This window comes from Schistocerca cancellata, chromosome 1 (genome assembly GCF_023864275.1).
Source record: "Schistocerca cancellata isolate TAMUIC-IGC-003103 chromosome 1, iqSchCanc2.1, whole genome shotgun sequence".
NCBI lineage: Eukaryota > Metazoa > Arthropoda > Insecta > Orthoptera > Acrididae > Schistocerca > Schistocerca cancellata.
This window is the reverse complement of record NC_064626.1, coordinates 382,960,469-382,976,329: the sequence shown is the minus strand read 5'-3', so window position 1 is coordinate 382,976,329 and position 15,861 is coordinate 382,960,469. Positions and strand designations below refer to the sequence as shown.

Here is a 15,861-nt window from a genome sequence, read left to right as displayed (position 1 = left end):
CATGTTGCAACATGTACACTGCATATTTTTGCACATTCTTACATTTCATTCAACTTGCCAATGCACAAATATTTTTGTGAATGTAGCTGCTTTTGGATAAAAAGTGAATCTGTTTAAGACTTTTGCCGTTTGTGTCTCCGGTGTAGCAACAGTACTGAGATTGGTTTATTCTGTGTTAGAAAAAAAGTTTTATTACTTCAGACATTTTATTGTCATTTGACTGGAAATCCAGTGAAGAAAACTTTGCATTGTTGAATAGATAGACAAAGTCTTTTGGCAAAAGGTCAGGTCTTCTACTGTTTACTAGCCACTTGAAGTTCTTAAAGGAAAACAAAATTCTTCATTATATATTTGCAGGTTACAAGAGAATCCTAAATAAACTTTTCAGCAAAGTACCATTTCATACTTCCCATTGTCCTTAGGAAACTAAAGAAAAATAAATGTGGTGTTACTTCATAGTTGTTGTCAATTTTTATGGCATTAGATATGCTCCCCATTGTAAAAACTATGTTACAATCAATATAAATTATACTATTCACATTCGTCCAACATTATATTCAGAAATGTAGCTTTCTGGGCACTTGGAGTGCTGCTGCCCCATAGTACAACAAAAAATGAACAGCAGTGTTGCGACTGTATATGTTTTGGACTGTGATGCATACTGTGTGTTCTAGATGGCACATTTTCTTTGCATCTTAATTTTATTATGGTTTTTTTTTTTTAATGTTTCATTGCTGCAATATTATTCTGCATTAGCGGGCTAAAGTAAAATTCTTTGTTAGAGTATTAGTTCTTACCATCAAAATTTTAAAAATTTACCTGCAAATTAAAAGAATGGAAAATTCCCAGAATTAAAAAGAAAATCCTGGATTTTCTCAGATTTCCTGATTGTCTTGAGACATATACACCCTGAAAATGATTTTTAAAGGATTTTTTTTAAGATTGTGTAGGAGAATTTTGTGAAATTTCTTTCCAGCTAAAATGTATAATCTAAGCTGTGGCTGCCCTAACTACAAAATAATTGTTGAATTTATTAGATCAGGTAAAAACACTGGGAAAAAAGGAGTCAAAGGGCTTGGTGGATCTTGTAATGTGCCATCCAGAGGAAGTAAGAGAAAGTTAACTAGATGCAACTGTGATGTATCTACACTTTACTCCTTCATGAATGGTAACTGCCACTGAAAGCCAGGTAATGGGAGGCATCTACAAAGAACAAAATTTGGCTTCAAGTTTGGATTCTGGATGATTCCTTCTAAAAGCCAATATACGCACTTCAGAACAACTAATTGTACCATTTCCCTGAATTCTACTGATGCTGTAGGTATAGCTGAGCAACACTGCTTCCTCAGCCTCCTACTTGTTACCAGATACGGCTATCACACATCAGCTAAAGGGAAACTGTACACTTAAACTAAATGCACTCAGATACCTCATCAGCCTCACCTGGGAAGCAGATCATAGGATTCACTTACACCTACATTAAGTCATTAATTCTGCACATGTAGGTACAGATGTGACGGGCAGGAGGTCACAGCAGCATCAGTATTACACCTCCTGAACATCATATGTGTAAATGTAGGTATGGAAGCATTGCACATTACAGACAAGCCCCATGAATAGTATACTAAAAGAGGAAGGCATCCCACCATCAAAGACTGTATGCCAATTTCTTGTCAGCTGTGTAATAACAGTCCACAAAAGCCTAATTACTCAAGCTAACAAGCTGTGTTTAACCGAAAGCGACAAACACTCTTTATGAATTAACTGAGTGCTGGCAATCTAGTGAGAGTAAGATTATAAATTTTGAGCAATTAACTTTGATTCCCTAAATGGACTGCATACAGATATCCCTCAACCTGAAAAATTCTCTGTATCTTGTGGTAGCAGATGATTAAGCAGCCATCAAGAGAGTCCTATGCTCTACCACAAAATTTCATTATGTGCTGACTACCTCCTCACTGACACCCTTCACACCACTTTTTCAGCAAAATGCCAGACTCGCTCACTATGGAATAGTGTATTGACTGCTTGACCAGCTTGTCATCATGTTAATCATATAATTATGCAGTAATGTTACGAGTGAGAGAGTCTTAATAGTGATGAACCAGCCAAAATATAAAGTAACTAATGAACAAAATGATTAGTCCCTAAAAATGAACAATCATCAACAATATTCCTAAAGCTTTTATTATATTACAGGCCAAACGTCTGTCAATATAAATAAACATATGTTAGTGTGTTCCGTATGTGTATTATCACTGCATTAAAGTTGCTGTTCTAAGAATAATATTTACCTTTACTTCAATGCCAGGTGCCGCCACTCCTGATGAGCCCATCTTATTTTTACCAGGGGGAATTCTAGTAACTATAAGTGTGGCTTCTGTGAGTCCATAAGCTTGAGTTATTTCTTCAACACTGGGGAGGCGTTTCTTGAAAGCTTCCTGTAGGTCAGAGCCTAGAGGAGCAGCTCCACATCCCACACGTCGAACACTTGATAAGTCATAGTTGGCTACACTTGGATGATATGAAATCAGTGCTACTATTGGTGGTACCAATGCAAGTGACTGAACCTGTGCAGTGTAATTGATATTATGTGCAGCATAACTGATATTAGAGAATTAGGACACTCACTTACAAGCATTAAACACCATATACAACACATTCTAATCTACATATTATATAATGCAGTCTACATTGTTATGTCAATAGTAACAGGAATTCATAAATATTTTCTTTTTACACTAATTCAGTTCAAATGTAATTTAGTTGACTATTGTATTACATGCAGTCTTGCAAAATACCCACTGTCTGCAAGAGCTTTCGAAGTGGACAACAAATATTATCCTCATTACACATGTCTATGCTACAAACACTTTTTTCCTCAGTGATAAATTACCCTAAAATATGATGCTGTAAGATATTAGTGAATGGAAATAGGAAAATTAAGTCAACTACAAAATGTGATACACATATAATGCAAAAATTGTAGAATATAAAAATTAATATGATCTTTGACATGTGACTTGTAGTTTGTGTTTTTATCAATAACACCTAAGAAATTAGAATATTATGTTTCAGTTATGGATTTACCATATTGCATTATTTCTGGTAGGCCATTTTGGCCAAATGGTCAGTCTTTGTGCAGTCAGGCCTCCAAAAGTTAGCAATGTCTTATACTTTCTTAGCCAACTCAGAAGAATAGTTCTTAACCAAACATTAACATTAGTTTACTATGAAACAATTTACTCCTTTCATAATTACATGATTGAGCTATAGGGCTGTGCAGCCAAAGTACATTTAAAAAGAATATTTTAGTTCCAGAAAGGAGCAATAAAATTTGTACATGGCCCTAAAGAATCATGTTGGGAAGTGTTTGTGCAGAACAAATACCTAACACTAGATATATTCCTTATATATATTTAAATTATTTACATTTTGAAAAGTCAACCAATGGAAGTTATCAAGAGCAGTGATGTACATGATCATAATACCAGGATAAAAATGAAGTATTTCTGGAAAAGAACAACTTTAAAAATTGCACATGGAAGCCCACACATCAAAGGTGTGATGTGGTTTAACAAACTACCAAACTCTTTATGAACTTGGGTGGAGAATTATTTTCAACTCAAAATTAAAATCTTTCCTGAATTTTAAAGCAGTGATTGTGACATTAACCAGTAGCAGATAAGTTGTAGAGTAATAAATGTATGAAACAGACATAAGATGCAGTAGCTGTAGTGTGAAACATAATTTGTAAGTGTAATTTGTCATATTTTTATTTCTGATATTTGGAAAAGCCATCATTGTGATGGGTCGATGCAAAGAAAATTTAAATAAATAAACAAACCTATTAATCAAGTATCTAAACTCAGCCTTAGCAGACGCAGCTCAAATGATAATGGAACTGGCCTACAATTGGTTCACAACTAACAGTTTAATTTTAATTTTATGATGGTTCATATTATGCAAGTCCAGATAAGCAGTAATGACTTGTCTGGACCAAGAGTAGAAATTAATGATTGCACACTGAATGAAGCACAGTGTGTAAAATTTCCTGCAGTCCAGCTGGATAAATAGTTAAATTGGTGTTATGCCCTTAGTAACATCTTTCACTGTGTTGGCCTAAAGACAAGGTTTATTTCACATACTTATGCTCATTGTTGTCTCTTGGAATTATCTTCTGAGGCAGTGCACATACAGTAAATAGAGTGTTTATTCAGCAGAAGTTGGCAATAAGTATAATGTGTAAGGTAAATAAACTGTACAACTTACAAAAATCTATTTAAGAATCTTGGTATTCTTACACTCGCTTCCCAATATATTTATTCCTTAATGGTTTTTGTTGCTGACAATAAAAATCAGTTTCAGATGAACTGTGATTTGCATACTCACAGTACTTGATACAAAATTAATTTTGAGGTAGATTTTGCCTCCTTATCTGAAGTTAAAATTGAGTTATGAGCTCTGGTGGGAACATATACAACAAGCTTCCACAATACATAAAACAAGGAATTGGGAATCCATATCATTTGAAAAGAAAATTGAAAACATGTTTCATCAGCTATACATTGTAGAAATTATCAGAGTATCTTGACTAAGGAATAGAAAAAGTGTGTTAAATGCATGGCTAGCAGCAGTGTTCATCGAAAAGCGGCATGACAAGTTGTTGTTGTTGTTGTTGTTGTGGTGGTGGTCTACAGTCCTGAGACTGGTTTCACGCAGCTCTCCATGTTACTCTATCCTGTGCAAGCTTCTTCATCTCCCAGTACCTACTGCAGCCTACATCCTTCTGAATCTGCTTAGTGTATTCATCTCTTGGTCTCCCTCTACGATTTTTACCCTCCACACTGCCCTCCAGTACTAACTTGGTGATCCCTTGATGCCTCAGAACATGTCCTACCAACCGATCGCTTCTTCTGGTCAAGTTGTGCCACAAACTCCTCTCCTCCCCAATCCTATTCAATACCTCCTCAGTTATGTGATCTACCCATCTAATCTTCAGCATTCTTCTGTAGCACCACATTTCGAAAGCTTCTATTCTCTCCTTGTCCAAACTATTTACCGTCCATGTTTCACTTCCATACATGGCTGCACTCCATACAAATACTTTAAGAAACGACTTCCTGACACTTAAATCTATACTCGATGTTAACAAATTTCTCTTCTTCAGAAATGCTTTCCTTGCCATTGCCAGTCTACATGTTATATCCTCTCTACTTCGAGCATCATCAGTTATTTTGCTCCCCAAATAGCAAAACATCTTTACTAATTTAAGTGCCTCATTTCCTAATCTAATTCCCTCAGCATCACCCGACTTAATTCGACTACATTCCATTACCCTCGTTTTGCTTTTGTTGATGTTCACCTTATACCCTCCTTTCAAGACACTATCCATTCCGTTCAACTGTTCTTCCAAGTCCTTTGCTGTCTCTGACAGAATTGCAATGTCATTGGCGAACCTCAAAGTTATTATTTCTTCTCCATGGATTTTAATACCTACTCCGAACTTTTCTTTTGTTTCCATTACTGCTTGCTCAATATACTGATTGAATAGCAACGGGGAGAGGCTACAACCCTGTCTCACTCCCTTCCCAACCACTGCTTCCCTTTCATGTCCCTTGACTCTTATAACTGCCATCTGGTTTCTGTACAAATTGTAAATAGCCTTTCGCTCCCTGTATTTTACCCCCACCACCTTCAGAGTTTGAAAGAGAGTATTCCAGTCAATATTGTCTTAAGCTTTCTCTTAGTCTACAACTGCTAGAAATGTAGGTTTGCCTTTCCTTAATCTTTCTTCTAAGATAAGTCGTAGGGTCAGTATTGCCTCACATGTTCCAACATTTCTACGGAATCCAAACTGATCTTCCCCAAGGTCAGCTTCTATCAGTTTTTCCATTCATCTGTAAAGAATTCGCGTTAGTATTTTGCAGCTGTGACTTATTAAACTGATAGTTCAGTAATTTTCACATCTGTCAACACCTGCTTTCTTTGGGATAGGAATTATTATATTCTTCTTGAAGTCTGAGGGAATTTCGCCTGTCTCATACATCTTGCTCACCCGATGGTAGAGTTTTGTCAGGACTGGCTCTCCCAATGCTGTCAGTAGCTCTAATGGAATGTTGTCTACTCCCAGTGTCTTGTTTCGACTTAGGTCTTTCACTGCTCTGTCAGACTCTTCACGCAGTATCATATCTCCCATTTCATCTTCATCTACCTCCTCTTCCATTTCCATAATATTGTCCTCAAGTACATCGCCCTTGTATAGACCCTCTATATACTCCTTCCACCTTTCTGCTGTCCCTTCTTTGCTTAGAACTAGGTTTCCATCTGAGCTCTTGATGTTCATACAAGTGGTTCTCTTATCTCCAAAGGTCTCTCTAATTTTCCTGTAGGCAGTATCTATCTTACCCCTAGTGAGATAAGACTCTACTCCTTACATTTGTCCTCTAGCCATCCCTGCTAAGCCATTTTGCACTTCCTGTCGATATCATTTTTGAGACGTTTGTATTCCTTTTTGCCTGCTTCATTTACTGCATTTTTGTATTTTCTTCTTTCATCAATTAAATTCAGTATATATTCTGTCACCCAAGGATTTCTACTAGCCCTCGTCTTTTTACCTACTTGATCCTCTGCTGCCTTCACTATTTCATTCCTCAAAGCTACCCATTCTTCTTCTACTGTATTTCCTTTCCCCATTACTGTCAATGACAAGTAATAACGTATTTAAAATGGATGCAGTGTTTGCAGATGTAGATAAATAATTTCTTTGAAAAATACCATTGTAATCAAACAAATAATAAGCTATCAGTAGCAGCTATATAGTTTGGAATATTTTTGATTCCTCCTGAAATGTGAAAACCGGTATCATGTATACAACAGTAATGATACCAATGAAAAATGTGATAAGGTTATGGCCCCATTTAAGTATTTTAAAAATAGCTTTTTCCAAGAAAACACTACATTTAACTCTTTTCAAAAACAAACATTACTGCCTATTTCAAAAGATACAAACAAATACAAACATAAGTTATTTTTAAAAGAATAATAAAAAAATAGAAAATGACAAACTACTCTCTAATTCCATGAGTAAAACTAAGAAACCTGGCAAATTATAAGAAGAGAAATGGTTGCTAGTTCACACAGCAATATAAGCTGATTGTGAATAACAGTAAACTAACTGATCCTACACAAATGACTAGCACTTTCAATCATTATTTCTCAAACATAGCACAGCAACTGAAAATTCACATCTTGACAAACAGCTATACTGTAAGGGAGTACAGTCAGATCAAAAAATTCATCCAAATACATTATTTATGTATTCAGTGACACCCCGAGGAATCAAAAATTATAAAAGGACTGTTTAATGAACAGCTAGTGGTGCTTATGAGATACCAGATACTATCATCAGCTAGTGCAAAATATATTGTGGAACACAAGCAGACAGAGTAAGAGTGGCACATTTCCAAATAGTCTAAAAAGTGCAAAAGTAACACCTCTGCATAAGAATTGTGCAAAATGTGAAGCTGCTAAGGATAGGCCAGTTTCAGTTTTGTCAGGATTCAACAAATTCATGGAAAAATGTTTCTTAGGAGGTTAACAGCTTTTTTAAATAAAGAAAGACTGATAAATGACTCACAACATGGGTTCAGAGTTGGGGGAAAGTCAACCTAGTCTGCAATTTTAGTCTTTTTGAATGAAATACTAACAGCAGTGGATGATAAGCAACAGGTATGTGGGATATTTCTTGATCTCTGTAAAGCCTTTGATGTTACTGATCATGACATTCTTGTCCATAACTTAAGTAATCATGAAATTAGAGGCCAGTCTGAAAGGTGGATCCATTTGTATCTCAACAATCATCAACAGATTATGAAAATAAAATAAAAAGACATTGAAGACAAAAATTTCTAGTTTTTGTAGTATTGAGCAAAAATTCAAGTATGAAGACCCAGAAGGTCAGTTCTGGGACCTGTTCTATTTCTGCTGTATGTAAATGACTTGGCTGATAAAATACACGATGGAACCACAAAACTCCTTGCAAATGGCACTAATATTCTAATTCAATCAAACAGTGAAGAAAATCTGCAGGAAACTGCAATGTCAGTTATGCAGAGTTTAGCACAGTGGCCCAGGATCAATAGGTTCATCATTAATTCTGAAAAAACTGTCGCAGTTAACTTTCACACCATACAAAACCACCATCCTGCAAACACTGTTTTCATCACTGAAGGAAAAATATGTCTCAATTGTGAACATACAAAATTTTTAGGCATACGTATTAAGAAGTGGAAGATGCACCTTAAAACTCTAAGTAAAAAACTGAACACACTTACATATACTGTTAGGATTCTTACTCAAAATATAAGCTGCTAATAGTTGGCAACAATGTACCATGGTAGTGTACAATCATTGCTGATGTAGAGAATAATTGCTGGTGAGGATTCCACAGTTTTTAAAAAAAGTTAAAATATAGACAAAGATTATTGGAGTGATAAAGAGAGCTAAATGCAGGGATTCCTGTGGACCATTTTTAAAAGTCTGAAGATACTACCTCTGCCTTGTTTTGTACATATGTTGTTGTTGTTGTTGTTGTTGTTGTGGTCTTCAGCTCTCCACGCTACTCTAACCTGTGCAAGCTTCTTCATCTCCCAGTACCTGCTGCAACCTACATCCTTCTGAATCTGTTTAGTGTATTCATCTCTTGGTCTCCCTCTAAGATTTTTACCCTACACGCTGCCCTCCAATACTAAATTGGTGATCCCTTGATGTCTCAGAACATGTCCTACCAACCGATCCCTTCTTCTAGTCAAGTTGTGCCACAAGCTCCTCTTCTCCCCAATTCTATTCAATACCTCCTCATTAGTTATGTGATCAACCCATCTAATCGTCAGCATTCTTCTGTAGCACCACATTTCGAAAGCTTTTATTCTCTTCTTGTCTAAGCTATTTATCGTCCATGTTTCAATTCCATACATGGCTGCACTCCATATAAATACTTTAAGAAACGACTTCATGACACTTAAATCAATACTCGATGTTAACAAATTTCTCTTCTTAAGAAACGCTTTCCTTGCCATTGCCAATCTACATTTTATATCCTCTCTACTTCGAGCATCATCAGTTATTTTGCTCCCCAAATAGCAAAACTCCTTTACTACTTTAAGTGTCTCATTTCCTAATCTAATTCCCTCAGCATCACCCGACTTAATTCGGCTACATTCCAATATCCTCATTTTGCTTTTGTTGATGTTCATCTTATACCCTCCTTTCAAGACACTATCCATTCCGTTCAACTGCTCTTCCAAGTCCTTTGCTGTCTCCGACAGAATTAAAATGTCATCGGCGAACCTCAAAGTTTTTATTTATTCTCCATGAATTTTAATACCTACTCCGAACTTTTCTTTTCTTTTCCTTTATTGCTTGCTCAATATACAGATTGAATCACATCGGGGATAGGCTACAACCCTGTCTCACTCCCTTCCCAACCACTGCTTCCCTTTCATACCCCTCGACTCTTATAACTGCCATCTGCTTTCTGTACAAATTGTAAATAGTCTTTCGCTCTCTGTATTTTATCCCTGCCATCTTCAGAATTTGAAAGAGAGTATTCCAATCAACATTGTCAAAAGCTTTCTCTAAGTCTACAAATGCTATAAACGTAGGTTTGCCTTTCCTTAATCTCTCTTCTAAGATAAGTCGTAGGGTCAGTATTGCCTCACATGTTCCAACATTTCTACGGAATCCAAACTGATCTTCCCCAAGGTCAGCTTCTATCAGTTTTTCCATTCGTGTGTAAATAATTCGCGTTAGTATTTTGCAGCTGTGACTTATTAAACTGATAGTTCGGTAATTTTCACATCTGTCAACACCAGCTTTCTTTGGGATTGGGATTATTATATTCTTCTTGAAGTCTGAGGGAATTTCGCCTGTCTCATACATCGTGCTCACCAGATGGTAGAGTTTTGTCAGGACTGGCTCTCCCAAAGTTGTCAGTAGTTCCAATGGAATGTTGTCTACTCCGGGGGCCTTTCGACTCAGGTCTTTCAATGCTCTGTCAAACTCTTCACGCATTATCGTATCTGCCATTTCATCTTCATCTACCTCCTCTTCCATTTCCATAATATTGTCCTCAAGAACATCAACCCTGTATAGACCCTCTATATACTCCTTCCACCTTTCTGCTTTGCCTTCTTTGCTTAGAACTAGGTTTCCATCAAAGCTATTGATATTCATGCAAGTGGTTTTCTTTTCCCCAAAGGTCTCTTTAATTTTCCTGTAGGCAGTATCTATCTTACCCCTAGTGAGATAAGCCTCTACATCCTTACATTTGTTCTCTAGCCATCCCTGCTTAGCCATTTTGCACTTCCTGTCAATATCATTTCTGAGACGTTTGTATTCCTTTTTGCCTGCTTCATTTACTGCATTTTTATATTTTCTCCTTTCATCAATTAAATTCAATATTTCTTCTGTTACCCAAGGATTTCTACTAGCCCTCATCTTTTTACCTATTTGATCCTCTGCTGCCTTCACTATTTCATCCCTCAAAGCTACCCATTCTTCTTCTACTGTATTTCTTTCCCCCATTCCTGTCAATTGTTCCCTTATGCTCTCTCTGAAACTCTGTAGAATCTCTGGTTCTTTCAGTTTATCAAGGTCCCATCTCCTTAAATTCCCACCTTTTGGCAGTTTCTTCAGTTTTAATCTACAGTTCATAACCAATAGATTGTGGTCAGAGTCCACATCTGCCCCTGGAAATGTCTTACAATTTAAAACCTGGTTCCTAAATCTCTGTCTTACCATTATATAATCTATCTGATACCTTTTAGTATCTCCAGGCTTCTTCCATGTATACAGCCTTCTTTTATGATTCTTAAACCAAGTATTAGCTATGATTAAGTTATGCTCTGTGCAAAATTCTACCAGGTGGCTTCCTCTTTCATTTCTTAGCCCCAATCCATATTCACCTACTATGCTTACGTCTCTCCTTTTTCCTACTGATGAATTCCAGTCACCCATGACTATTAAATTTTCGTCTCCCTTCACTACCTGAATCATTTCTTTTATCTCATCATACATTTCATCAATTTCTTCATCATCTGCAGAGCTAGTTGGCATATGAAATACTATTTTTTACAATGTACCATGGCAGTGTACAGTCATTGCTGAAGTACAGAATAATTTTTGGATGGGATTCGACAATTTAAAAAAAGTTAAAATACAGAAAAAGATCATCAGACATTTTCAAACATAACCATGATACAAATGCATATGAAAATAGACAGGAGCTGAAACTACACATTAACGCAGTAAGTACAAACTTATGAAAAAGAAGAGAGTATCATACTGGAGTTATGTTGTATAATCAAATGCCCTCTTACTGAAAAATGCATACCAACATTAAATATGTTTCAGGTAAACTTCAAACAGTTCTTGCTTGACCACTGCTTGCAATCTGTCTCTGAATTTCTGGAATATTATAATAAGTAAACCTCATTTAATAAATGTTGTTAATAATGTATTGTGTCACTTCACTATAAGTTACTTTGTACTGATCATGTAGTCTCACGTAATAACTACAGCTGTCATATGTAGAAGCAATGTAGTATGTCAGTTTATATCATTGTGCACTTTGATTGTGTTGACCTTGCAGTGTCAGTGACTACTGTAATCATAATTAATTATTTTTACCCTTTTCCTACATCATGTGTATAAACAATGTACTAAAAATTATTCTTGGATCAAATAAAATAAATAATTTAGGAGGCAGCAAATTTTTGTAAGTAGCAGCTTACTTTCTAGTTTACTTGATTAAATTTAACTGGAATAATCATGAACAGCACTAAGCAGCACAGTAATAGTTAATACAGTATACAGATTAAGATTCTATGTTTTCAATGTCTTCTGTTAATGTATACATTCACCTAGTCCATATGCCTGAAGGTTTTGCTTCTTGATAGGATCTACAGAACTATGTGATACAATTATTTAATGAAAAATATGTTCCTCACTATCTTGCTAGACGTGAGCCCAACTTGTGGTGTTCTCTGGCACATGCAGGGCTGGGTCTAGAGAATGAAATAATGGAACACATAAATGTTCTAATGGTTTCTTTGTTGGAAGCGGATACAACTACAGTACATATAGTATAGTATAGTGTATATAGTAGGATTACACAGGATAGCTTACTAACTTATGCTGTCCCAGGAAAAAAACACTTCTTCTGTCCTTGTGGGCACTACTATTCATGTCCACCTGGATCTGGTGTGCATACCAAAGCAAAACTAAATACTAACTTGAAGGTGTCCATTCACTTAACATAATACACTTTAGCACATGCATATGAGTTGCGGTGGGTGACACACAGTATGTGTTCACAGCTTGAGGTGTGGACACCATTTATCATACACAACCATGTCAAAAGTCACTAAGCAGTCTACAACTTGCGAACACACCTGTGCAATCTACATAACTTAGACAAATATATCAGTTCACAGTTATAACCAGACTGGTCGCATACAATGTTATCATGATTATCATGACAACAAAACACTGATGTGCACTTGTAATACAAGAAGAGGTGGATGAAGCGACCATGGATGAATTCACTCTAAGCTTAATCACACACAACACAAACAATACAACTAAATACTTTGGATGAAATGGAGAGGGAAATGGTGCACTATATGCGAGGTCACAGTTACACACTAATACCATAATGTACATGGAACACAAAAGAAACTGGTAGGTAATAGCTGCTAAATGGGGACTGTACAACTGGTCCTTACTATTGTAGCAATTTGGGCAAACATTTTCTGTCAAAATTTCATCATCTTGTATACACCGAGAAGATAATATGTAATCTTTCTCACCTGTTATTCCTGTTAGTCGTTTATCTCCACTCTGGTAGTCTGAATCTATGGATTTTGCTAGTAATTATAACAATGCTGAACATTTTCAAACCCAATCAACCACATAATCAGACACCAATTGGCGTTCATCAGTTCGGCTTTACTCCACTCAGTTCGTAAAGCCCCGTCCCCTTTTGTCTGCAGAAAGTGTACTTCTAGATGTGACAAGGATTCTCCTGACAGAGACATCGTGTACACTATGCACGCATTCAAAAATCAACTTAGGATTCATTCAGAAATCAACTTAAAATGTGTTCAAAAATGTACAAAAACCTACAGGGATGCATTTCAAAATCATATGAATAATCGATAGACCAACGTGCATGCGCTGGATGCTAGGCACTTTGTGAAACAAGTTTTTTTCCCACAAGAATATGAATATGACACCCCCATTTCCCAGTAGCATCTAGCTGCTTGCTGCGACTGCTTGCACAGCCAACAGCCACATTCCTGTAGCCAGAAGTGGGAGAATCTACTACTCAAATGTGACTCAACTGCGCTTGCGCAGGAGTCTGCTCATTACTGCTAAAATGAATCTAATGTAAACAGTTGTGACTTCATGCTCATCAGAGGCAATTTGTTGTTATGAAGCATTGCTTGGTGTTCCTAAGGCCTCTGACACATTTTGCTGTTGGCAGACGCTTGCATGAGCACTGTGTGTCATTGTTGTATATGGTGCATTTCCTTTGCAATTGAAGTTATTTTCATTTTTTTCTCTCGTTTATGTTTAATTGTTGAAGTATTATTCTGCAGTATGGGGATATAGTAATATCCTTTGGTAGAGTATCTTTTCTTACCATTCAAAATTACAAAAATTTAACTGAAAACTAAAACAATGAAAAATTCCCGGAATTCTAAAAAATTCCCGGGTTTTTCCCGGTTTTCTCCTGGATGAAAAAATTCCCAGGTGTTTCCTGGATCTCCCAGTTGTCCTGGGTCATATAAATCCTGGTCTTCCCCCTTTAAGCTCTCAGGTTTTCAAATCTTGTCTGATGCAGTTCCCAACAATCAGTCTTTACTTCTCATCCAGTGCAGTCAGTCTCCCCTGAACTGTGGCTCTGTGTGACTTTCCTGAAATCTACCCCTTTTCCTAGACGTCTCCAGTCCTTTTTGATCAGCTCTCTTCCTTCTACTTCAACCCTTCTGCCAGAAGAAGGAGCCCCTGGCTCCAAAAGTTTGACAATTACATCCGTCTTCTATGTGTGTGTTAGCTGCTGCTTGGTGAGTAGATTTTTTATCTATTCAATTAAATTATTTAATATATCCTGAAGGTTATCCATAGTGTAGTGTTACAGATCAAAAAGCAGAAGGTCATGGGATCAAATCCCATTGGGTGTTAAAACTTTTTTTTTATTTTTAAATCTTTATCAAAATGACTGATTATTATTATTTTCATTTAACTAGTTTCAATGTAATTTTTTAGTTTTAATCTTTTGTCCAAGATTTTACTCATCTTATTGAATTTTTATTTGCTTTTAGTTTGTTTCCTATCATTTTTTTTTCATTTGGAATCTGCCAGTATCACCTATAACCTGTAAATGAGTTCTAACAAGGGCTGCTCATTGGCTGGTATCACATCAACTCCCATAGCAAAAGCGAGATGTTACAGTTAACTTTTCATGCTGAAACTGAATTTTTTCTCTCTTAAGTTTGCTTGTACAGGTCAGCATTAATTTTCCATGAGCAAAGCGAACATAATTAATAGTTCTCCAGCAGTTTACTAATTGCCATATTCTCAGATACATTGCACACCAAGAGATTGTGGTTAGATTAGTACATGAGTACATTCAGGGCTACAAAATGCATTCAGTCATTGAACATTTAATATCAGCTGTGGACAGAACATCTTGCATTCCCACCAAACCTGATGGCAGTAGCTTTCAACATCACTTCACATTACATGAACAGCATTTCAGCGTTTGTGAAGTGATACACTGTGCTTGCATGTTGCTTTTGACCAAGCGGCAGCTGATGTGGCAACACTGCAGTGTCAAGTGACAGACATCAACTATCAAGTAATTTTAAATAGATTATAGGAATAATTATATTGGCTGGAAGAATGTGGGACACGATATGGTGCACCAACAACTCACACAGTCATGTAGCAGTGTGTTGTGCAGGGAAAGACCATTGATACTGCGTGTTTCAGAAATCAGAATATGTACGTTTTGGAAGGGGACAATAAAACACAAGAAAGAAGAAAAAGAAAAGGACAGTCACTGAGTAAAGTAATGTGTTGGAGAATAGTAACAATGAAGAACAGCACTGGGCTGGAGCATGGAAGGAAAGCTATTAGGCAAAATCAATCAATGGAAAGTCCAAGATGGGATAATAACAATATTATGAAAATGACAGATTGCTATTCAACACATTGAGGAGGTGATGAGTTCGAGACAGATGCAGTGAAAAGACTGACAACACATTTAAGCTTTTGGACAAAAAAGTCATTCAATTCAGAAATAGAACAACACATACAAACTAGAGCAGCATATACAATTTCACTTCAGAAAACTCTCCAACCTGTTCACCTCCTACTTTCAACTTGTACTACCACTACCTGCCACCTCTATAAGTGCTTCCATCAAACCTCCCCTGCAGCCCCTCATAGCTGACAAACCCTGCCTTGCAGACCTGCTACATCTACTATGCTGTCAGAAACTCACTCCCAACACCATCCAGAATCTAAACAAACCCAAAACACTACCATCAACCTTTTCTCCAAAAGCCTCAGTACCACAGAAGAATCATTCCTTTCTAAGAGTTGTATCTTTTACCCCACTCTTATATTCAATAAAGCTGGACTTGTTAAAGAATTTCTCTCCTTCTTCCATTCCCTATAATGGAAACACTTTTTTGCTGCTAACCTAACAATCGAACTCAATCCAAAGCCAATGTTGAATCTTGCCTGACACATTTCACTCCTTCTCCTAACCCTAATCATCCCCCAGTG

The 15,861-nt window shown here is 36.6% G+C and overlaps 1 protein-coding gene across 2 annotated transcripts in view; it reads right to left on the bottom strand.

Moving 5' to 3' along the window:
• LOC126175235 (uncharacterized) overlaps window positions 1-15,861 on the bottom strand; it is a 186,156-nt gene that overhangs the window by 14,140 nt on the left and 156,155 nt on the right. For both annotated transcript variants that reach the window (XM_049921873.1, XM_049921882.1), the window contains one exon: window positions 2,295-2,570. In XM_049921873.1, coding sequence (XP_049777830.1) covers window positions 2,295-2,570 — 276 coding nt within the window. The remainder of the gene's footprint in view (window positions 1-2,294; window positions 2,571-15,861) is intronic.